Source organism: Chiloscyllium plagiosum, chromosome 39 (genome assembly GCF_004010195.1).
Source record: "Chiloscyllium plagiosum isolate BGI_BamShark_2017 chromosome 39, ASM401019v2, whole genome shotgun sequence".
Classification (NCBI taxonomy): Eukaryota; Metazoa; Chordata; class Chondrichthyes; order Orectolobiformes; family Hemiscylliidae; genus Chiloscyllium; species Chiloscyllium plagiosum.
The window spans coordinates 10,553,284-10,577,054 of record NC_057748.1 but is presented as its reverse complement, the minus strand read 5'-3'; the positions used below and the strand labels follow the sequence as shown (position 1 = coordinate 10,577,054).

General features: G+C 46.3%; 1 protein-coding gene across 11 annotated transcripts in view; it reads right to left on the bottom strand.

Moving 5' to 3' along the window:
• Positions 1-23,771, bottom strand: part of LOC122542220 (modulator of macroautophagy TMEM150B-like) — a 34,012-nt gene continuing 10,241 nt past the window's right edge. For 10 of the 11 annotated variants that reach the window (XM_043679728.1, XM_043679727.1, XM_043679726.1 and 7 more), the window contains 5 exons: positions 20,289-20,363; positions 6,384-6,443; positions 4,466-4,533; positions 2,943-3,070; positions 65-140 (listed from right to left, as the gene is read on the bottom strand). In XM_043679728.1, the coding sequence (XP_043535663.1) occupies positions 78-140; positions 2,943-3,070; positions 4,466-4,533; positions 6,384-6,443; positions 20,289-20,353 (384 nt within the window). In that variant the 5' untranslated portion in view covers positions 20,354-20,363 and the 3' untranslated portion in view covers positions 65-77. The other variant, XR_006309762.1, reaches the window with a different exon arrangement.

Below are 23,771 nucleotides of genomic sequence, written 5' to 3'. Positions count from 1 at the left end.
TAAAGAAGGCGAGAAAGGCTCCCACGAGGTGGACGTGGATCTGGTTGACGGTCTGTTGAAGATAATCAATAAAGAAATTAGCTCCTCCCCCCGCTGGGGTTTGTACTTTTTATTCTCTTCCCTCTGAGAGCACGGAGTTCCTGAAACGACATTATGTGAGTGGACAATAAGTAATGAGGTGAAAGGGGGTCCTGCAGATGCTGGAGATTAGAGTCTGAATTAGAGTGGTGCTGGAAAAGCACAGCCGGTCAGACGGCATCCGAGGAGCAGGAAATTGATGTTTCGGGTAAAAGCTCTTCTTCAGGAATGAGGCTGGGAGGGAAGGTAGATGAGAGTGCAATAGGTGGATAGGGAAGGGATTAGAGTGATGCTGAAAAGCAAATATTTTAAAATCAAGACCACGTCTACTCTACACATAATCAGTATGACTAATGAGTCCAACAGTACTACCTTCCACTACTGCAGTAACATTTACTCTGAATTGATGTTATTAAAATCAGAGATGTAGTGGACAGCAAAGGAGGTTACTTAGAGCACAACAGGACCTTGACTGGGTGAGCCCATGGGCCAAGACGTGGCAGATAGAGTTTAATTTAGGTAAATGTGAGGTGCTGCATTTTGGAAAGGCAAATCAGGGCAGGACCTGATTGAGACGTATAAGATTATGAAAGTTTTGGACACTCTGGCAGTTGGAAACATATTTCCTCTGATGGGTGAGTGCCGAACCAGAGGACACAGCTTAAAAATACGGGGTAGACCATTTAGGACAGAGCACAGGAGAAACTTCTTCACCCAGAGAGTGGTGGCTGTGTGGAATGCTCTGCCCCAGAGGGCAGTGGAGGCCCAGTCTCTGGATTCATTTAAGAAAGAGTTGGATGGAGCTCTCAAAGATAGTGGAATCAAGGGTTATGGAGATAAGGCAGGAACAGGATACTGATTAGGAATGATCAGCCATGATTATATTGAATGGCGGTGCAACTCGAAGGGCTGAATGGCCTACTCCTGCACCTATTGTCTATTGTCTATTGACTTATACACTTAATGGTAAGGTCCTGGGGCGCATTGCCAAACAAAGAGAGCTTGGAGTGTAGGTTCATAGTTCCTTGAAAGGCAGGATACTGAATAGGTGGGTGGAGGAAGGGGTAAAGGTGATAGGTCGGAGAGGAGGGTGGAGCGGATGGGTGGGAAAGAAGACAGACAGGTAGGAATGGTCATGAGGACAGTGCTGAGCTGGAAGGTTGGAATTGGGGTAAGGAGAGGGGAGGGGAAATGAGGAAACTGGTGAAGTCCACATTGATGCCCTGGGGTTGAAGGGACCCAAGGTGGAAGATGAGGCGTTCTTCCTCCAGGCGTTGGGTGGTGAGGGAGCAGCGATGGAGGTGGCCCAGGACCTGCATGTCCTCGGCAGAGTGGGAGGAGGCATTGAAATGTTGGCCACAGGGCGGTGGGGTTGATTGGTGCGGGTGTCCCGGAGATGTTCCCTAAACCGCTCTGCGAGTAAGGCATCCAGTCTCCCCAATGTAGAGGAGACCACATCGGGAGCAACAGACACAGTAATGATACAGGTCGTTCTGTTATAATGTGTGTTTTGTTAACACAGATTCACTGTAGCCCATTGGACGAATTGGGGACACTGTTTCTAAAGCGTGAACTCTTAATGTGGTGTGTTGGCTGTAACTCAATTACACATCACCAACACTTTAATTGCTGTTTCTATAACATAGGGCTGCACAAGAACACAATCATCGGGCTATAGAAGAAATACCTGGTAAGCATCGTTCACCTAAACGGGAGACCCGCTATCACCAACAAACTCCAAAATTGCTGGAGAAACTCAGCAAGTCTGGCAGCAGCTCTGGAGAGAGAAACAGCTCATGTTGAGTCTGGTGCAATTCTTCTTCAGGACTGAAATGCAGTTCTACCAGAAACAACAAATGCTGGAGATCACCAGCCGATCGGGCAGGAGGGAGAGTAAGCTCACAGTACAAGTCTGGAAGACTGTCAGAGCTGATGTGCATCATCAGCTCTGATGAAGTGTCATCGAGGCTTGAAACATTAGCTTGCTCTCTCTCCATGGATGCTGCCTGACCCGTTGTGATCTCCAGCATTTGTTGGTTCCACTGTAGATTCCAGCAGTAATCTGCTCCTACAGTTTTACCTGATCTGCGACTTAACTCTGTTTCTCTCTCTCTCTCCACTGAGTCGCCACTGAGTTTCCCGGCACTTTTCTTTCTGCGGGATTTGTCTGTTCGATTTCCAGCAGAGTTTTGATTTGACAGGAGAGACTTTGTCGGACCAGTGGGATGGGGCCCAAGAGCGAAACTGGTGGAGGGTGAGAAACAGGGGCTGGGGTCAGAGGGAAAGGGAGGAGTGAAGCCCTGAGGCATGGTGGTTATATGACGGGGATCATCACCCAGGGTTGCCAAGGGGTTATGGATGCTGAGGGGTCATGCAGTTGGCTGGTAGCACTGAGCAATCTGTGATGGGAGGCGAAAGTGAGGACTGCAGATGCTGGAGATTAGTGTCAAGATGAGAGTGGTGCTGGAAAAGAACAGCAGGTCTGATGAAGGGCTTTTGCCCGAAACGTCAATTTTCCTGCTCCTTCGATGCTGCCTGACCTGCTGTTCTTTTGAAAATGAGGTCTGGAGAGAGCAGGTCAGGCAGCATCGAAGGAGCAGGAAAATTGATGTTTCGAGCAAAAGCCCTTCCTCAGACCTGCTGTGCTTTTCCAGCACCACTCTGACCTGAGATGGGAGGGCAACTGGATTTTTTTCAGGCATTTCGGAGCTTCATACTACTGGGAAGTACTGTGTCCAACGGCAGCTGCCATTGGCGAAACCCATAGCCCAGGAAAAACTTGCCCATTCAGCCGAAAGCATTGCCCCACCCCACTCTCCCCACCACAATCCCCACCTCCCCTCCAGTCTCATGCAACACATTACCTGGAAATTTCCCACCAAGGAACCCCCGATCGCGCACAGGCAGCCGGTCACCAGACTGACAATGTTCAGTGCCGACTGGTACCCATAGTCTATCACTTGCTGGTATCTGATGACACAAACCCAAATAACTGCAAAGAACGAGAGAAACAATTTTAAAACTAAACATCCTCTCTGAAGCTGGTCTTTCCCCTTTCACTAAGTTGATGGTCCTCCAGGTGCAGCCGATGTTTGTCTCGGTGTGCACCCGGGGAACAGACCATACAGAACAGAGTCCCACATCATGGAATTGCTCGGGATGAACCTCCACACAAATCACTACATCTCCCTCCAGACCTCATTTTCAAAGGCACGTTCCAGATTCATTCTTTAAGGTCAGGTGAGCAACACCGAGACAGAGGATAAACGGATGACCGATTTTCCAGCCTGAAAGGATATTAGTGAATCAGATGTTTTTTTTTTAACATGACAATCGAAAAGAGGAGAGAAATGCAACACTGTGCCACTGTGCCTGCTGACTTTTGGTAATCATGTGTGACCTTTATCCTAAGGTACTGACTGGAGACATACTGTCCCACATCTCCTTCTGGAACGTGCCTTTGAAAATGAAGTCTGGAGAGAGATGTAGTGGTTTGTGTGGAGGTTTGTCCTGAGCAGCTCCGTGATATGGGACTCTGTTCTCTACGGTCTGTTCCCCGGGTGCACACCGAGACAAATATCGGCTGCACCTGGAGGACCATCAACTCAGTGAAAGGCCCGCTTTGGTCCAACCAAAACTTCTTGGTCTTCCAGAGCAAGGAGTTGACCCTGACTGAGTGTTACAGACTGGCACATTCCAAGGTCCAGGACTGTGTGTTGAGGGACGCACTGAAGCCAGGGGCAGCCGCCACTGAGGGGCATGTGGGAAAAGACCACTGTCTGAGGTCTTTCTGCCAAAGTATAACGAGGGTCCATTCAGCTGTTAGACCCTCTCATTGCCTCAGAATGTATGTAAATATAATCTTGTACAAGTAAGAAATGCCTTTGGATAGAGTCTAACTCCAAAATTTGTTTTTTCATGTGCTACTGTACAGAACCAAACTGCTTCAGTGACTATATCTGTAAATAAAAGATATTTTTATGACTATAGTAGATTTTTGAATTTAAAAATCCAATTGGCAGCCAGTGAAAGGCACAGATTGTAGTTTTGCGAGTTTTTAACTTTGCGAGTATTTGTATCTTATTCTAGTTCTGAAGAAGAGACACATTGGACTGGACAGGTCAACTCAGCTCAGATGCTGCTAAGTTCCTCTGACACCTTCTGCTCTTTTACTTCAGATTTCCAGCAACCGTGAGTTTTGACTCACGTTCGCTTTCCCCTGCTGGCGGTGGATAGCTGGGTTGATGTCCAGACGCTGCTGTTTGTGATCACCATGGCTCTGTGTCACACCGGGAGGGGTTGGCCTCACTGAACCTCACTGTCTGCATTTGGTGTATGTGGAGTTCTCCCTGTGTCCTCAAAAGGAATCCGTTTGAGGTATACTCACCCAGAAAAGACCCGACGTTCATCACTTGGCCAAAAATGCAGCTCTGAGGTGGTTCAGCCCCACAAACACTGAAGAAAACACGGAAAGTCAAAGGTTTATCACTCAACTGACGAGCGCAACTGACATGACACAGAACAAATAGCACACTTAGACGATGCTATGGCTTTGAGAGGTGTAGTTTGTCCTTGATTTTTTTGAAGAGAGGTTTTAAGACAGAGGTACCAAGCTGTCTATTTCAAACCAATAAAGTAAACAGCTTGTGAGACCTTGGGTTTTTTTGTTGGAACAATAGAAGCAGCTTGAACGGGTGGAGTCAAGCTCCCACAGAGCCAGGATTTTAATTTTTAGTATTTCTGGGGTGTTGAAGCTCAGTTTGGAAACTGCAATACATCTCTCCCTGCCACTGTCTCTCTCAAAGTTTTCTCTTGATGTTTTGTTTCCTCCTGGACTGGAGAATTACATGTGAGACAATCTATTTGACTGAATTTGCCTTTGTCAAGGGTGTGTTCCTATATTGGAACAGATTCCGTTTAGTACCTGTTATCTATAAATAATCTATCATTCTGTTAAGTTATCCAATAGAGTTAATTATTCCAATTCTTTTGTTGTATTTTATCTACAGTATATGAATAAAGTGTGTTTTGCTTCAAGACCGGTAGTTTGACCAATCCAGAATGCAACGCCTGGCACTTGCCTTTAAAATAAGAAAAAGTTACGGTCTAGGCTATCTCCCTAACATAGTTTGAAGGTTTGGTCCGGTCCTTAAAAACAGAAACAGGCCATTTGGCCCAACAGACTCATTCTAGCCCATATGCATCTCCTCCTATCCTACATCATTTAACGTTGTCAGCATACCCTTCTGTTTCTTCCTTCCATGTGTGTTTATTCAACTTACCCTTAAATGCATCTATGCTATTCACCTCAACTGTGAGGGAGCTGGTGGTACAGTGGTTACGCCACTGTCTTATGGATAGGAGGGTTTGAACACCATTGTGGCAATGATTTAAAACCTGGAATCTTTTTTTTTTCAAAAAGCTAGCCCTCAGAATGACTGTGTAACCACTAGCTATCGTCATTCAAAAAGAAAATCTTGTTTGCCAATACCCTTTAGGGAATTAAATCTGCCAGCCTTGCCTGGTTTGGCCTCTATGTGACTCCAGCCTCAGGTTGACTCTTAAATGGACAAGAAAAGCACTGCCCATATCCCATGAGGAAAGTTTTAAAGACAAAATAAAACAAAGAATCGCAGATGCTGGCGATTTGAAGCAAATCAAAGCAAAGGTTTCTGGAGGAACTCAGCACGTCTGGCAGTGTCTGTGGAGAGAGAAACAGAGCTAATGTCTCAAGGCCTGTGACCACTGACCTTATGAGGAAAGTGGTCTGTATTTTGTAGAGTTTTGAAGAGAAATGGGTGATGAATAAAATTTAGAAAATTCTTACAGGGTTAAACAGGGGACATGCAAACAGGAAGTTACTCCACACTAGTGTTGCGTGGAATCATGGGAAATAGTCTCAGAATAAGGTCCAAGTTAGGACTGAAGATGAAGAGCGTTATCTTCACCCGGAGAGTGGTGAGGCCCCAAGACGTTATGTGTTTTCAAGGAAGAGGTAGGTATAGCTATTATGGCTAAAGGGATCAAGGGATTTGAGGGGGGAGGACAGAATGAGGGAATTGTGCTCAAATGAATAGCCGCGATCATATTGAATTGTGGAGCAGGCCAAATGGCCTACTCTTGCTCCTAGCTTACACGTGCCTGTGCAAAGTTGGGTCTGCCAGTTACATTGTAGCGAAGGAATGAACAGTCAGCCTACCACCTACCCTGGGATAAATCTTGCACTTCTAGGTCATTGGGTTTGAGCGATAACACAATATCTTGGAAGACTTGCAGGGTGCGCCTGTCAGCAACACTGAAGTTACCTGATGTAGGGGAATTCCACAGTAATGTTCACAGATCCATTTGCCACCGCTATTCCGAACCTGCAGAAAATCCACAGGCAAAGTCAAAACGGCTTGGTTAATATTCGCGTATGACATGAAACAATACAATAAAAGAACCAGATAAGATAGCATTACATTGTAAACTGATATTTGGGAAAATTTAAAATAGTCACTGGCTTACACAATGACATAACTGCAAATTGGGAATGACATGATAACTAAAGTCCAAAGGTTGGAGGTGAGATTTGACAATAATTAAACTGCTGTGAAAAAGATAGTGGAGCATGTCCAGTTGAAGGGAAACTCAACCCCTTGTTAAAAGGAAGATACTGATGTTGCTCGCAAAAAAACCTGGCATTGGGCGGCACGGTGGCTCAGTGGTTAGCACTGCTGCCTCACAGCGCCAGACACCCAGGTTCAATTCCCGTCTCAGGCGACTGTCTGTGTGGAGTTTGCACATTCTCCCCATGTCTGCGTGGGTTTCCTTCGGGTGCCCTGGTTTCCTCCCACAGTCCAAAAATGTGCGGGTTAGGTGAATTGGCCATTCTAAATTGCCCGTAGTGTTAGATGAAGGGGTAAATGTAGGGGAATGGGTCTGGGTGGGGTTGCTCTTCGGAGGGTTGGTGTGGACTTGTTGGGCCGAAGGGCCTGTTTCCACGCTGTAAGTAATCTAATCTAATCAGTTCCTTATGTAATACCTTTCACAGCCCCAGGGACTCCCAAAGTTCTGTGTCACCAAACTAGCACTGCCTTTAAAACAAAACCGATAAAGTGCCTTTTGAGTGTCATCATTTTTGAAGTGTCAGAAAGATTGCTGTCAGTGTACACAGATTCTGATCTGAGAGGTACTTGAAACGACAATTTGCTGATTCAGAGGCAGTAGTCCTACCAATTGAGACACAAGGGTTGAACAGAGATCGAACAAACCTAATTTAGCAGAAATGATTTAAGATTGTGAAGAAACAGGATAGGAGTAATCAAACAGGTAGCCAGATTGCTGTGGGATAAGAAACACAGTAACGGAAGAGGAATTCTCAGCAGTCACAGAGAGAAAAATTGTTAAGGAGTTCAATGATCAGATCTGCATCATGGAAGTAAAGTAGTGACATTAACATTAAACTGCTCCTAGATGAAGAAGCTGACGTAATCTTGCCTGGTTCCAGAACAATATGTCCTGGAACAAATCAGGGAACTGGCTATTTTAGACCCAGTAATGAGACAGGATTAATAAATAATCTCAAACAGTGAAGGACCCTCTCAATAGGAGTCATTGTAACAAGATGCAATCTCACATTCAATCTGACAGTGAGAATGTGGGACTGGAGACATTCTTAGTGCAGAAAGAGACCATTCAGCCAGTTTGTCTATGCTGGCCCTCCAAACGAGTGATTCCTTTCACACCAATCTCCTGTCTTCTCCCCGTAAGCCTGCTTTTTAAAATAGATTTGATTCCCTACAGTGTGGAAACAGGCCCTTCGGCCCAACCAGTCCACACCGACCCTCCAAAGAGTAACCCACCCAGACCCATTTCACTCTGACTAATACACCGAACACTATGGGCAATTTAGCATGGCCAATTCAGTTAACCTGCACACCTTTGGACTGTGGGAGGAAACCCACGCAGACCCGGGGAGAATGTGCAAACTCCACACAGACAGTTGCCTGAGGGTGGAATTGAACCCTGGTCCCTGGCGCTGTGAGGTAGCAGTGCTAACCACTGAGCCACCGTGCCGCCCATCTGAGCCTTGTCTCTTGTGGGAGAATTAGAAAATAATAATCTAGCTCGCTTTTGAATGCTTCGGTGAAGTCTGCCTCGACCAGTTTCCACGCTATGCAAACAATTAACGTTAAATAAAGGCTTTTATAAAGTTATGAAGACAAAGTCAGCACAAGTGGACTGAATAGTTAGGTTGAAAGATAAAGCAGTGGAGGAGTAGTGGCAAACTTATGAGGGAATCTTTCATTCAGTCATACAGGGCATTGGTGAGATAACAGCTGGAAAGATATCCAGAGTATGGGTCTCTTTGTTAGAGGACGTATATAAATTGAAGGCAATTCAGAGAAGGTTTGCCAGACGAATCCTGGAATGGGAGGGTTGTCCTGTAGGAGAGGCTGGACTTTTGGAAGTGATGACTTGATTGAAACATATAAGCTATGAGGCATCTTGACTGGTAGGACATGGAGAGGATGTTTCTACTTATGGGAGAATCTAGAATTCCTACTCTGTGGAAGCAGGTCATTCAGCCCATCGAATCCACACCAAGCCCTCCAAAGAGTATTCCACCCAGACCCCACACCAACCCTGCTACCCGATAACCCTGCATTTCCCATGGCTAACCCATCCAGCCTGCACATCCCTGGACACCAAGTGCAATGACCAATCCACCCTGACCTGCACACCTTTGGACTGTGGGAGGAAACCCACGCAGATACGGGGAGAATGTGCAAACTCCGTGCAGGCAGTTGCCCGAGGGTGGAATTGAACCCGTGTCCCTGCCACTGTGAGGCAGCAGTGCTAACCACTGAGCCACCGTGCCGCCCATTATTAAAATGGTTGACCCCATATCTTATCTGAACACCACTTATCAAATTTTTCGTGTGGGCTGCCACTGGGCTGCCATAGAACAAGCCATTATGGTGTAAAAATCAAAGGGGTCGCCCTTTCAAAACAGATGAGGTAAAACTTTTCTTCTCAGAGGGTCACAAATCTTTGTAACTCTCTTCCTGAAAAGGCAGATTCTCTGAATGCGTTTAAGGCAGCAGCTGACGTACTCTGCGTAAGCAAGAGGGTGCAAGGTTGTTGGAGTAGACGGAAAAGTGGATTTGAGGTTTTGATTGGATCGGCCACGACCTTACTAAACAGTGTAGCAGGCCCGAGGGGCCAAATAGCCTGCACCTTCCTCTTGCTTGTGGGTTAATATAACTCCCTACAAAAGACACATTCTGTTGAGACAGAGGCTGTACAAGAAGAAAGCAGCATCAGTGGCTAACAAAGGAAGTTAAGGATGGTATAAAATTGCAAGAAAAGATGGACAATGCTGAAAAGGTTATTGGTAGACCTGGAGGTTATGGACATCTGGGGAAGCAGCAAAGCTAAGGGTGGCACGATGGCTAGCACTGCTGCCTCACAGCACCAGGGACCTGGGTTCGATTCCAGCCCTGGGTGACTGTCTGTGTGGAGTGTGCATATTATCCCTGTGTCTGTGTTGGTTTCCTCCCACAGTCCAAAGATGTGCAAGTTAGGGTGAATTGGCCATGCTAAGTTGCCCATAGTGTTCAGGGATGTGTAGGTTAGTCAGAGGTAAATGTAGAGGAATGGGTTTGAGTGGGATACTCCTTGGAGGGTCAGCGTGGACTTGTTGGGCTGAAGGGCCTATTTCCACACTATAGGGATTCAAATTCTAATAAAGAGCTGCTGAGTGGTAGTCCTTCAGAGGGTGAGACCAGGGCATTAATAATGGAAAATGAGGAAATGGGAAAGACTGTGCATAATTATGTTGCATCATTCTTAACAGGACAAGACACAGAAAGGATCCTAAGAATAGTAGAAAAGGAAGAGGCAAAAGAAAGAAGGAACAATCTCACAATCACTGGACATTAAGGACTGGGAAAGCTAATGGGAATAAAGACAAGTCCACTGGTCCTGACAGCCTGCATCCTAGAGTTTATAGAGTCACAGAGTCACACCAGCACAAAAACAGGCCCTTCAGTCCAACTCTTCCACTCCAACCAGATATCCCATTTTGATTTAGTCCCATTTACCAGCACCCGGCCCATATCCCTCTAAACCCTTCCTATTCATATACCCATCCAGATGTCTTTTAAATGTTGTAATTGTACCAGCCTCCACCACTTCCTCTGGCAGCTCATTCCATACACGCACCACCCTCTGTGTGAAAACGTTGCCCCTTAGGTCTCTTATAAATCTTTCTTCTCTCACCTTAAAGCTGTGCCCTCTCGCTTTGGACTCCCCTACCCTGGGGAAAAACACGTCGGCTGTTCATCCTATCCATGCCCCTCATGATTTTATAAACTACTAGAAGGTCCACCCAACAGCCTCTGACACTCCAGGGAAAACAGCCCCAGCCTATTCAGTCTCTCCCTCTACAGTGCAACCTCGGTTACCCAAATACCAATTATTCAAATTTCGGATTATCTGAACAAGATCTCAAAGTCCCAATGCTTGGGTAAACTGTGTTATCTGAACATTGTGTTATCTGAACATTCAATTATCCAAACATTCAATTATCCAAACATTCAATTATCCAAACATTCAATTATCCAAACAAAATACTATTCAAATAAAATCCAAATAAAACAATATTCGGAAATATCAAGATTATCCTGTAGTTCAAACACTTCAACCTCAGCAATATTCTTGTAAATCCTTTCTGGACCCTTTCAAGTTTAACAACATCCTTCTATAGGGGGGAAACCAGAACTGAATACAAAAGTGGCCTAACCAATGTCCTGTACAGCCACAACATGATCCCCCAACCCCTGTACTCCATACACTGATAAATAAAGCAAGTGTACCAAACACGTTCTTCACTAAGTTGGGTTGGCAGATTGTAATGAGTGGAGTTCCACTGGGTTCAGTGCTGGGGCCTCGGATATTTATAATTGATGACTTGGATGAAGCAACTGACTGCATTGTAGCCAAGTTTGCTCACAATGCAAAGATGGGAAGCAAAGCAAGTTGCAAGGAGGACAAAGAGTTTTTAATGGCGATATGGATAGGTTCAGAGAGTGGGTAAAAAATTGGAAGGTGGAATACGCCATGGGAAAGTCTAAAGTTGTCTGCTTTGGCAGGAAGAATAGAAAAGCATGATATCTTTTTAATGGAGAGATACTGCAGAATGCCGAGGAATCTGGGAGTCCCCGAACAAGGTGCACAAAAGGTTAGCACGCAGGCAAATCAAGCAATTAGGAAGGTAAATACAATGTCGCTTTTAATTCAAAAGGAATTAGAATATAAAAGTAGGGACGCTTTACCACAACACCACAAGTCATCAGTGAGATAATGGCACAGTGGTTAACTCTGCTGCCTCACAGCGCCAGGGACACGGGTTCAATTCCAGCCGAGGGTGACTGGGCTGTATGGAGTTTGCACGTTCTCCTTGTGTCTGTGTGGGTTTGCTCTGGTTTCCTCCCACTGTTCAAAGATGTGCAGGTCAGGTAGATTGGCCATGCTAAATTGCTCCGTGTCCAGGGATGTGTGGGTTAGCCATGGGAAATGCAGGGATATTGGGAATGGGGTGGGATGATCTTTGGAGGGTCGGTGTAGACTTGATGGGGGATGAGTTGAATGGGGGCGTGTCAGCTCCGCCCCTCACAATTCCTCATGCACCACACGTGACATCACTTCCGCCCCTCACATCATCACTGATGTCACATGCTCAGTGACTTCTGCCCCCCTCCCCCACTGCCATGTTTGCCACCTCTTCTGCCCCCACCAACGCCACTCACCTGCATTCTGTGGACTTGATGGGCCAAAGGACCTGCTCCATCACACTGTAAGGATTCTGTGATCAACCTAGTGCAATTTTGGTCCCTTTCCCTAAGGGAGGATCTATTTGCTTTCAAAGCAATTCAGAGAAGATACACAATAATAATTCCTGAGATGAAAGAGGTATCTTTAAAGTTGAGCAGGTTTGGTTTAGACTCAATGGAGTTCCAAAGGACGGAAGGTGGTCTATAAGATTCTGAGGGAGCTTGAGACGACACATGTGAGGGGATGTTTTCTGTCATAGGGGAATCTAGAACTAAAGTTTAAAATGATGAAGTCTCACAATCAACTCAACCAGCTATGTAAGTACTGTAGTTACAAGAGCAGGTCAAGGGCTGCTTTCCATAAGAGTTACTCACATCCTAATTCCCCAAACATGTCCACATCAACAAGGCACAAGTCATGAATGTGATGGAATACTCCCCACTTGCTGGATGGTTGCAAGTTCCAACAATGCTCAAGAAACTCAGCCCTGTTTAGGACACTTGATTGGCAGCACATGCATCAATTTGAACACTTCCTCCACCTCTGAGACACTGTACCATCTACAAGATGACTGCATCAGTGCTCCAAGACTCCTTTAGCAACACCGTACACCTGGACAGGCAGGCGCAGCAGATGGAGATAAATGCAATTTCCCCTCCAACCATTAGAACAGGGGAAGTGATGGCTGAACAGATTAGATTAGATTTCTTACAGTGTGGAAACAGGCCCTTCGGCCCAACAAGTCCACACCGCCCCGCCGAATTGGACAGTGGGAGGAAACCGGAGCACCCGGAGGAAACCCACGCAGACACAGGGAGAACGTGCAAACTCCACACAGTCAGTCGCCTGAGTCGGGAATTGAACCTGGGTCTCTGGCGCTGTGAGGCAGCAGTGCTAACCACTGTGCCACCGTGGTCACAAGAAATAGGAGCTGGCAAAGGCCAATTGCGCTTTCCAGCTCGCTTGCCTCTCCCTCATAACCCTTAACACTAGACTGTTAATCCAGAGGCCCAGGTCATGCTCCAATCAAACAAAATCTGGAATTAAGGGTTTAACAACGACCAGGAATTCATTGTTGATTGTTGGAAAAACCCACCTGGTTCACTAATAACCTGCAGGGAAAAAAGCTGCCATCCTTACCTGGTCTGATATACATGTGACTCCAGACCCACAGCAATGTGGTTGACTCTTAACCACCCACTAGGTAATTAGGGATGGGGAGTAAATTCTGGCTGAGCCAGTGACGTTTTCATCCCATGAATGAATAAAATAAAACCATTCACCAGGAGAAAGTGAGGACTGCAGATGCTGGAGATCAGAGTTGAGGTGCTGGAAAAGCACAGCAGGTCAGGCAACATCTGAGGAGCAGAAGAATCGACGTTTCAGGCCGGAACCCTTCATCAGGCAGATCAAAAATTCCTGATGAAGGGCTCCGGCCAAAAACCATTCACTATCCTGGCGTTGAAATATTTTACCATTCCTAGGTCAAAAATCCTGGAACTCCCCCTCTGTCAGCACTATGAATATACCTACACCAAACCGACCACAGCAGCTCACCACCACCTTCTCAATCAGCAATTAGGGACGGGCAATAAGTGCTGGCCCAGCCAGCAATGCCTACATCCCATGAGGAAATAATAAAGATAACAAAGAGGGATTACTTCTCTCAGAAGGTCATTAGTTTTTAGAACTTTCACTTGGAGCTCGATCCTCAAGACAATTCACAAGAAATAGCAACATAAAGGAGAGAAGGTGTTTTATTCTGTATGAAAGGCATACATTGATTGGTTGGCATATAGATGCTGATTTACAGAGGTATTTCCTTGGAGATGTACCAATTAGATGGTGATGATAGGTAACTGCCAAGCTCTGCTTAAATTGTAAACTCTGATTCTTGATTGGTCGAGGCATTGTACTGATAAATGTCCTGCTGAACACTCTCTGCTCATTCCTGAGGAAGGGCCTGTGCCCGAAACGTCGAATCTCCTGTTCCCTGGATGCTGCCTGACCTGCTGTGCTGTTCCAGCAATAAAGTTTCAACTTTGATCTCCAGCATCTGCAGACCTCACTTTCTCCCCGTTGAAATATTTTACCATTCCTAGGTCAAAAATCCTGGAACTCCCTCTCTGACAGCACTATGGATATACCTACACCAAACCGACCACAGCAGCTCACCACCACCTTCTCAATCAGCAATTAGGGATGGGCGATAAGTGCTGGCCCAGCCAGCAATGCCTACATCCCATGAGGAAATAATAAGATAACAAAGAGGGATTACTTCTCTCAGAAGGTCATTAGTTTTTAGAACTTTCACTTGGAGCTCGATGTTGGGTCATGGAGTATATTCAAGGCTGAGTTCGACAGTTTTTGAGTCAAGGGTTATGAGGGAGAGGCAAGCGAGCTGGAAAGCGCAATTGAGGCCACAATTGGCTCAACCATGATCTCAATAAATGGCGGAAAATAACTTGACAAGCCTTTGCCAGCTCCTATTTCTTGTGACCAGATAATTTTCCTTCACATTATGGTGTGGCATGGTGGCTCAGTGGTTAGCACTGCTGCCTCACAGCGCCATCGACCCAGGTTCGATTCCAGCCTTGGGTAACTGTCTGTGTGGAGTTTGCACATTCTCCCCACGTCTGCGTGGGTTTCCTCCCACAGTCCAAAGATATGCAGATTAGGTGAATCGGCCATGCTAAGCTACCCATAGTGTTCAGGGATGTGTAGGTTGGGTGCATCAGTCAGGGGAAATATAGACTAATAGGGTAGTGGAATGGATCTGGGTGGGATATTGTTCAGAGGGTCAGTGTGGACTTGTTAGGCTGGAAGGGTCTGTTTCCCCAATGTAGGGATTCTATGCATTAAAATAACTTCTGCAACATTTACTGGGGCATTTTAACAATGAATCTAATTCTCAGTTATATTAACTGAATCCAGTTGGTGTTGGACTGTTGTGATGATGAATTTAACTGTTGCTATGTAACAACCTCATGCTTGATTGGATCTTCGTCATTTTTCACACAATATTAGCCTGACAACTTCGAGCATTTGGGGTGTCTTTTTTACTCATTCATAGGATGCGGGCATCACTGACTAGATCAGCATTTATTACCCACTGGGCACTTAAGAGTCAACCATGTTGGCTGTGAGTCTGGAGTCATATGTAGGCCGGACCAGGTGAGGATGGCAATTTTCGTCCCTAAAGAACATTAGTGGGTTTTTTTTCCCAACAACTGTTAATGGATTCATGGTTATCATTAGCTGGGTCTATGGATTGACAAGTCCAGCGATATCACCAGTAGGCCATTGTGTCCCCAGCATGTGCTTAGCGCTATCATGAGCAGGAGGAAGGGAGATGCTGATGTTGCAGTTTTGTCACTGGAGTAATAGACCAGAGTCCCATTGTGGGGATTAAAGTTCAATTGCCGTCAATGGTAGCAACCAATGGTAGCAATTACAAATCTATAAATGTATAAAACTCGTCTTAGTAACGCTGATTGTGAAACTATTTTCAATTGTTGCTTAAAATCCACCGTGGTCAAGGAAAGGTGAGGGTAATATCACTGGCCGAGTAATATAAAGGTTGGAGTCCAAAAACTGCAGATGCTGCAGTCCGATCTCGACAAACAGGAGGCTGGATGAACACAGCAAACCAGGCAGCATCGGGAAGTGGAGAAGGGTTATACCCGAATTGTTGAGGTCTCCACCTCCTGATGCTGCCCAGCTTACTGTGCTCTTCCAGCTTCCTGTTTATCTACAAGTAATATAAAGGCACAGGTTAGTTCTCTAATGGGTTCAAATCAATGTCAGAGGCTAGGAATACTACAGTGAGTAACTCACTTCCTGACTCCCCAAAGCCTGTCCACCATCTACAAGGCATAGATCGGGAGTGTAATGGAATACTTACCACTGGCCTGGATTAATACAGCTCCAACAACACTCAAGAAGCTTGATACCATCCAGGACAAAGTAGCCTGCTTGATTGGCACCAGATCCACTGATGCTCAGTAGCAGTGATATGTACTAACTACAAGATGTACTGCAGAAATTTGCCAAAGATCATCAGACACCATTTTCCAAACCCATGACCTCTTCCATCTAGAAGGACAAGGGCAGCAGATACATGGGAACACCATCATCTTCAAGTTCCCCTCCAAGCCACTCACCATCCAGACTTGGAAATATATCACCGTTCCTTCACTGCTGCTGAGTCAAAATCCTGGAATTCCCTCCCTCATGGTATTGTGGGTCAGCATGTGGACAGTAGCGATTCAAGATGGCAGCTCACCACCACCTTCTCAAGAGACAACGAGGAACGGGCAATAAATGCTGACCAGCCAGCGATGCCCAGACCTCAGAAGTGAATTTTTAAAGTCCAACCATCAGAGTTAATAGAATTTAAATTCAATCAATAAATCTGGAATATAAATCTGTGAAGTGATCGTTGATTGTTCTAAGAATCCATCTAGTTCCATAATATACTTCAGGCACGGACGTCTGACATTTTTGTCTGTAACTGCCTGCTGAAGTGCCCTCTGAAATAGCCGAGCAAGCCATTCAGTTTAGGGGCAATTAGGGATACCCTTGTCAGCAACTCTCAGATCCCATGAAAGAGTAAAGGGTATTCTGATTGGTATTCAACTGGACTTTGACGCCTTAATTTTATTTAAAGTGAGCAATTCAAAATGAGCTAAATATGGTATCCCTTATTGAGCAATATGAATTTCAACATTTATATAACAACTTATCAAGATTAGTCATTACATCACAGCTGCTCTTCCCAAAATGAATATTGCAACATTTTAAAAAAAGTTTTTATTCACTTGTGAGATCTGGGTGTTGCGGGCTGGGCCCAGCATTTATTGCCTGTCCCTAGTTGCCCCTTGAGAAGGTGGTGGTCAGCTGCCTCCTTGAACTGCTGCAGTCCACCTGCTGTGGGTTGACCCACAATGCCCTTAGGGAGGGAATTCCAGGATTTTCACCCAGCGACGGTGAAAGAACAGCAATATATTTCCAAGTCAGGATGGTGAGTGGCTCGGACGGGAACTTGCAGGTGGTGGTGTTCCCATGTATCTGCTGCCCTTGCCGAAATGGGTGGAAGTGGTCGCAGATTTGGAAGGTGCTGTCTAAGGATCTTTGGTGAATTTCTGCAGTGCATCTTGTAGATGGTACACACCGCTGCTACTGAGCGTCGGTTTTGGAGGGAGTGGATGTTTGTGGATGTGGTGCCAATCAAGCGGGCAGCTTTGTCCTGGATGGTGTCAAGCTGCTTGAGTGTTGTTGAAGCTGTACCCATCCAGGCAAGTGGGGAGTATTCCATCACACTCCTGACTTGTAGATGATGGACAGGTTTTAGGGATGAAAATGTGAAGAAGGGCTTATGCCCGAAACGTCGATTCTCCTGTTCCCTGGATACTGCCTGACCTGCTGCGCTTTTCCAGCAACACATTTTCAGCTCTGATCTCCAGCATCTGCAGACCTCACTTTCTCCCGACAGCTTTTAGGGAGTCAGGAGGTGAGTTACTTGCTGCCTGATTCCTAGCATCTGACTTGCTCTTGTAGCCTCTGTGTTTATGAGATTCGGGGTGATGAGCTCCTAACCAACTCTGACTGAGAGCTAACAGCTGCAAGGTCCCTTTAAATTCTTGTGTTTTGTTTGGAATGATGGGCACAGCCTAATTGACTGATCTTAGAAGCTTGACCAAAAGAGTCAGTGAAAAGGAAGGATTTTAAAAATAGTTTAAGGTGAAATCCTTTGATAACATCCACTCTCCTCCCCTCACCGTGAGCCCTGGCCTCGCTACTGCCTACATGGCCCTCCCCAGTAGCCAACACCCCCACCCGCTCCCCACACCATATGAACTGCACAGCACTCCACGAAAAATCTTTGCAGTTGAGGAAGGTGTCATTTCAGGGGGAAAAAAAAACTTGTGAAGCACTGCATTATAGTAGCCACCCGATGAACCCTTGCCTTCCTTGTACTAGCAGACTGCACTAATCATGTTCTGCCCTTTAAGAAAATAATTTTTCATCCAAAATTATTTTTTCACTTAGTTAAACATTCATTCTCTAACCTCACTCTAAAGTAATATTATGCCATTGGTAGAATTCTTGCCTCACAAAGTACTGGGTTCATGTCCCACCTCATGTCTTAGAGCACCCAAATCAAAGCCAGAGCCCAGTGCAGTTCTGACAGAGTGCTGCAGTGTCGGAGGTGCCACCGTTTCGAATGCGACATTAAACTGAGGCTCCACCTGCCTGTTTGAGTTTAGATTTCGATTTTATTGTCACGTGTACCCAAGTACAGGAGTACAGCATGTAATGTCGCCACACAGGGCACCATCTTAGGTGTAAATGATTCCACGACACGATTTTGAAGGATAGCAGGGAGTTCTCCCCCAGTCCCAAAGTCCCGACCAATATTTCCTCCCCAACCCACAATCATGAACACGGACTGCCTGGCTGCTGTGTGTGAATGTTTGTGCTGTGTTACAACAAGTGATAGCACCGTTAAAGTACTCCACTGTCTGTAAAGCAGTCTCAGAAACCCGCTAGTAACGAAAGGTGCTAGATAAATACAAGCCTTCTTTTTCCGTACAGTTTGCCATTTTGTTTGCTTGCACACCAGCATTTAATATAGACTTGTCCGGCTAAAGTAAATCTCACTGCCTTAATAACAATTTCTATGTAAGTATTACTCATAGTGTAATGAAACATCCAAAGGCATATCAAAGGTGGGCTATTCAATAAAATCTGACACTGAACCACAGAAGGGGATATTATGGACAGATGGAAGTGGTGGAGGTTGGTACAATTACAACATTTAAAACATCTGGATGGGCATATGAATAGGAAAGGTTTAAGAGGGATATGGGCTAACTGCTGACAAATTCGACCATATAATTTAGGATAGGTCAGCATGGACGAGTTGGACCAAAGGGTCTGTTTCTGTGCTGTATATCTCTCTGACTATGACTGGAAGCTCAGTCAGAGATCTCAGCTGGTGCCTCATTACAGTGCTGTTGTACGGTCTCGTCTCTGCCTGCCTTAGTAATTCCCAGTCCTTCAGTAGACACTCTATTACTCTGCCCTGGCTTTTTTTACACTTCTTCTCCATTGGTGAAGGCTGGTACAGTTACAATGTTTCAAAGACATTTGGGCAGGTACTTGTATGGGAAAGGTTTTGAGGGATATGGGCCAAATGTAGGCGTGTGGGACTAGTCCAGCCATGCCTTCACATCTCTGCCTGCTCCCCTGGAATTCCCTGCTGAGTTCTTGCTGCTTCTTTTCCCCCAACCTCCTTTAGGAGGCTGCTTCAAATACAAAGATCTATCTGAGCTTATTACAACCAAGGGTTTGGTTAGCTCGGATGGCAGGGTTGCAATGCAGTGTAATACCAAGAGCTTGGGTTCAAATCCCACACCAGCTGAGGTTACCATGAAGGACTTTTCCTTCTCAATCTCTCCCCTCTTCTGAGATTAAACCATTTCCTCTGAGTAGGGGAGCCCAAATCCAAAGGGCATAGGTTTAAGGTGAAAGGAGAAAAATTTAAAAGGGGACCTAAGGGGCAACTTTTTCAAACAGAGTGTGGTACGTGTATGGAATGAGCTGCCAGAGGAAGTGGTGGAGATGGGTACCATTACAACACTTAAAAGACATTTGGACAGGTACATGGATAGGAAAGGTCAAGAGGGATATGGGTCAAACGCAGGCAAATGGGACCAATTCAGTTTAGGAAACCTGGTCGGCATGGACAGATTGGGCCGAAGGGCCTGTTTCTGTGCTGTACAACTCTATGGCGCTCTCTCTGTAATGAGAGAGTAAAACTACAGGAACTTTACATATCGCTAACAGCAACTCCCCCCCACCCCGTCCTGTAACATCTTGCACTGCCTCAGCTTCTGTGGCACGTGTGTGTGTGTGTGTGTGTGTGTGTTAGTGGAAAGACGGTTGGTTTCTCAATATTAAAGGTGCCATTCAAATGCAAGGTGTTGTTAGAATAAGGAGGGTGATGGGAAGGGTTCTGCTCTTTTGTGGAAGAGGCATGGATTGGGCAAGATCTTTCAAATATAATTTGTCCTTGTCACTGGCTAAGGCACATGTATCACCTGCTCTGAGATGCAGGGGATGCAGTAAGGCTTGCACTCTTGATGTGGGCCAGTGGGGGCATGGCAGGTTGATGTAGAACGGGAGGTGCCCTGGGTTGGGCTGTTACAACAATGCAGCAGCCTGCTGTTGTTGTTTTTACCTGCAGCAGGAGACTGAATGAGAAGGGGACAGAGCAGTGCACTGGAACCTAGTGTTCTGATCGCTGCTTTTGCCCGGAGTTGAGAAGTGAGTGTCATGGTAACATAGATAAACACAACGTGCATGAGTGCTCAAAGGGTACTTACACGGCCCAGCAGCCTCCAGCTGCACTGACTGCCAGCACGATGGGGAGGAAGGCCCATCCCCACATCCTTCACAGCCTGGAACAGATCGAACCAGTGGTTACTCAGAAACACAATCCCACCCACTTCCAGACCCTTCCTCAAGCAATTGTTCTTTTTATGGTGTAATTTGATGCCACACGAGGTATTTCAGTTTCTTTACAGACAGTTCATAAGAGAAGGCAGAGTCAAGAACTGTTCTTTGGTTTAGTCTTTAAAGTAACACTATTTATGATACATTAATACCAAGTACAGCTCAACATGGTAATCGTAGGTATACCAGGCTTTTATCTAATAGTTACACTAGGTAAGGCTCATCTATCTTCCTTGTGTGTTCACGTCTCTCTGTTCCTGAGACTGGCTGTTGGAATCTGGTCGAGAGTGTGGTGCTGGAAAAGCACAGCCGGCCAGGCAGCATCCGAGGAGCGGGAGAATCGACATTTCGGGCATAAGCCCTTCATCAGGAATGAGGCCTGTGGGTTAGGGCTGAGAGAAATGGGAGGGGGTGGGGCTGGGGGGAGGTAGCTGAGAAAGCGATAGGTGGATGAAGGTAAGTGAGAAGGTGATAGGTCAGAGGGGGCAGTGATGGACGGGTCCAGAGGGCGGTGCCGAGTTGGAGGCTTGGGACTGGGATAGGGTGGGGGGAGGGGAAATGAGGAAGCTGTTGAAATCCACATTTATCCCGTGTGGTTGCAGGGTCCCAAGGCGGAGTATGATGCGTTCCTCCTCCGGGTGTCAGGTGGTAACGGTTTGGCGGTGGAGGAGGCCAAGGCCTGCATGTGTTTGATGGAGTGGGCAAGAATTACAAAACCTGCACCCACGCCACTCCCCTCACCTCTGTCCAAGGCCCCAAGAGATCCTTTCACATCCGTCAGAAATTCACCTGCACCTCTACCAATGTCATCTATTGTATCCGTTGTACCCAGTGTGGTGTCCTCTACATCGGGGAGACAGGACACCTTCTTGGGGATCATTTCAGAGAACATCTCTGGGACACCTGCACCCACTAACCCCACCGCCCCGTGGCTGAATACTTCAACTCCTCCTCCCACTGCCCCCTCTCCAACCTATCCCCTTCTGCCTCACATTCATCCACCTATCGCTTTCCCAGCTACCCCCTCTCCCATTTCTCTCTCAGCCCTGGCCCACAAGCCTCATTCCTGATGAAGGGCTTATGCCCGATATGTCGATTCGCCTGCTCCTCGGATGTTGCCTGACCTGCTGTGCTTTTCCAGCGCCACATTCTCGACTCTGATCTCCAGCGTCTGCAGTCCTCACTTTCTCCCTGTTGGAATCTGGTGGTGTTTTTCCAGGCTGTGGTATTTACACTCAGCAATGCGCTGTTCTGTGACGTTATCGCGAGGCGGCTGCAGGGTCCTAATGACCCCACACAACAGTCATCTGTGGGAAATCTTCCCAAGGGGTGAGACCTTCACTGAGAAAGTCAGTGTTGAATCGCCAGCGAGCTTTTGGATAGGATTACAAAGATTCATCCAACTGAAATTCAACAAAGGTCCTCAGACAGCACCTTCCAAACCCACAACCATTTCCATCTAGAAGGACAAGGGCAGCAGGTACATGGGAACACCACTATCTTCAAGGTCCACTTCAAGTCACTAACCATCCTGACTTGGAAATATATCACTGTTCCTTCAGTCACTGGGACAAAATCCTGGAATTCCCTCCCTAAGGGCATTGTGGGTCAACCCACATCAGGTGGACTGCAGCAGTTCAAGAAGGCAGCTCAACACCACCTTCTCAAGGGGCAACTAGCGACCGGCAATAAATACTGGCCCAACCAGTGACACCCACATCCCACAAAATGAATAAAAAATAAGAACTGATCCCTGGAATGGCGGAATTGTCTTATCAGGGGAGATTGAGGAGGCTGGGCTTTTATTCTCCCGAGTTTTGAAGAATGAGAGGCAATCTCTTTGAATCAGACAATTCTTACAAGGAAGATGTACAGTGGACATTTCCCGCGGCTGGAAAACCTAGAGATGGGGATACAGTCTGAGAATGAGAGAGAGGCAATTGAGGATTGGGATGAGGAGGAATTCCTTCTCTCAGAGGGTGAAGAAACTTTGGAATTCTCTCCCCCAGAGGGCTGTGGAGGCTTGGTTAATGATCACGTACAAGACAGAGATCAATGGATTTCTACATTTCACAATGGGCGAGGTGATAGCCATTGATGGTATTGTTGCCGGGCTATTAATCCAGAGAGGCGAAAGTGAGTACTGCAGATGCTGGAGATTAGAGTCAAGAGTGTGGTGCTGGAAAAGCACAGCCAGTCAGGCAGCATCCAAGGAGCAGGAAAATCAACGTTTCGGGCAAAAGCCCTGATGAAACATTTTCTTGCTTCTCAGATGCTGCCTGAACTGCTGTGCTTTTCCAGCACCACACTCTTGACTGTCAATCCAGACACCCAGGTAATAACGTGGGGACGCCGGTTCAAATCCTGCCATGGCAGATAGTGGAATTTGAATGTAGTTTCAAAACATCTGGAATTAAGAGTCTAATGACGACCATGAATCTATTGCCAATTGTTGGAAAAACTCATCTGGTTCGCTAGTGCCCTTGAGGGAAGGGAACTGCCAACCTTACCTGATCTGGCCTACGCGAGATTCCAGACCAACAGCAATGTGGTCAACTCTTAACTGCCCTCTGGGCAAAAAATGCTGGCCTGGCCAAAGACAGTCACATCCCATGAGTGAATTAAAAAAAAGAGAGTTAAAGACATCAAGGGAAACATGATTGGTGAGGCCAAATGGCAAGGAAGTGGAACATCAGCCATGATGTCAGTGAATGGGGGAGCAGGCTCGAGGGGCCAAATGGCCGACTCCTATTTTCTATGTTCCTGTCTCAAGATTTTAGCCCAAATAAACTCGGTGTTCAAAACAATCCCGATGCCCCGGTGACTGTTGTGTGATTTAAAGACCGATGAAGATTGCGAGTGTTACTGTCGAGACATTTTCAGCAAAATCAGCATCGAAGCTCAAGCCAAAATCCAGGCTTTCGTTTAATTTTAGCCACAGAGAAAAGAAACAACCCATTCTTTGATCAAGGTTCACGTCTAAATGGTTATGTTGACATTCATACGGAGTGTTGGGGAATTTCCTTTCACAGATCTATGGTGAGGCCAAGGATGGCGGGGTAAGTTTATTTAATCGCTCACAGGTGACATTAGTCTTTATCACTCATCCCTTGTCACCCGCTGAGAGGGCGGAGGTGAACCATTGCATTGAAGATGCACTCACATACTGTTCAGGAGGCATTCCAGGTTTTTGACCCCCACTAACAATGAATGGCATTATGCAGTCAAATCAGTTGGGATCCCTTGCCGATTTTTTCTGTCAACCTCTTCTCTCTCTCTCTGTCTCACACACACACACTCTCTCTCTCTCACACACACACACACTCTCTCTCTCACACACACACACTCTCTCT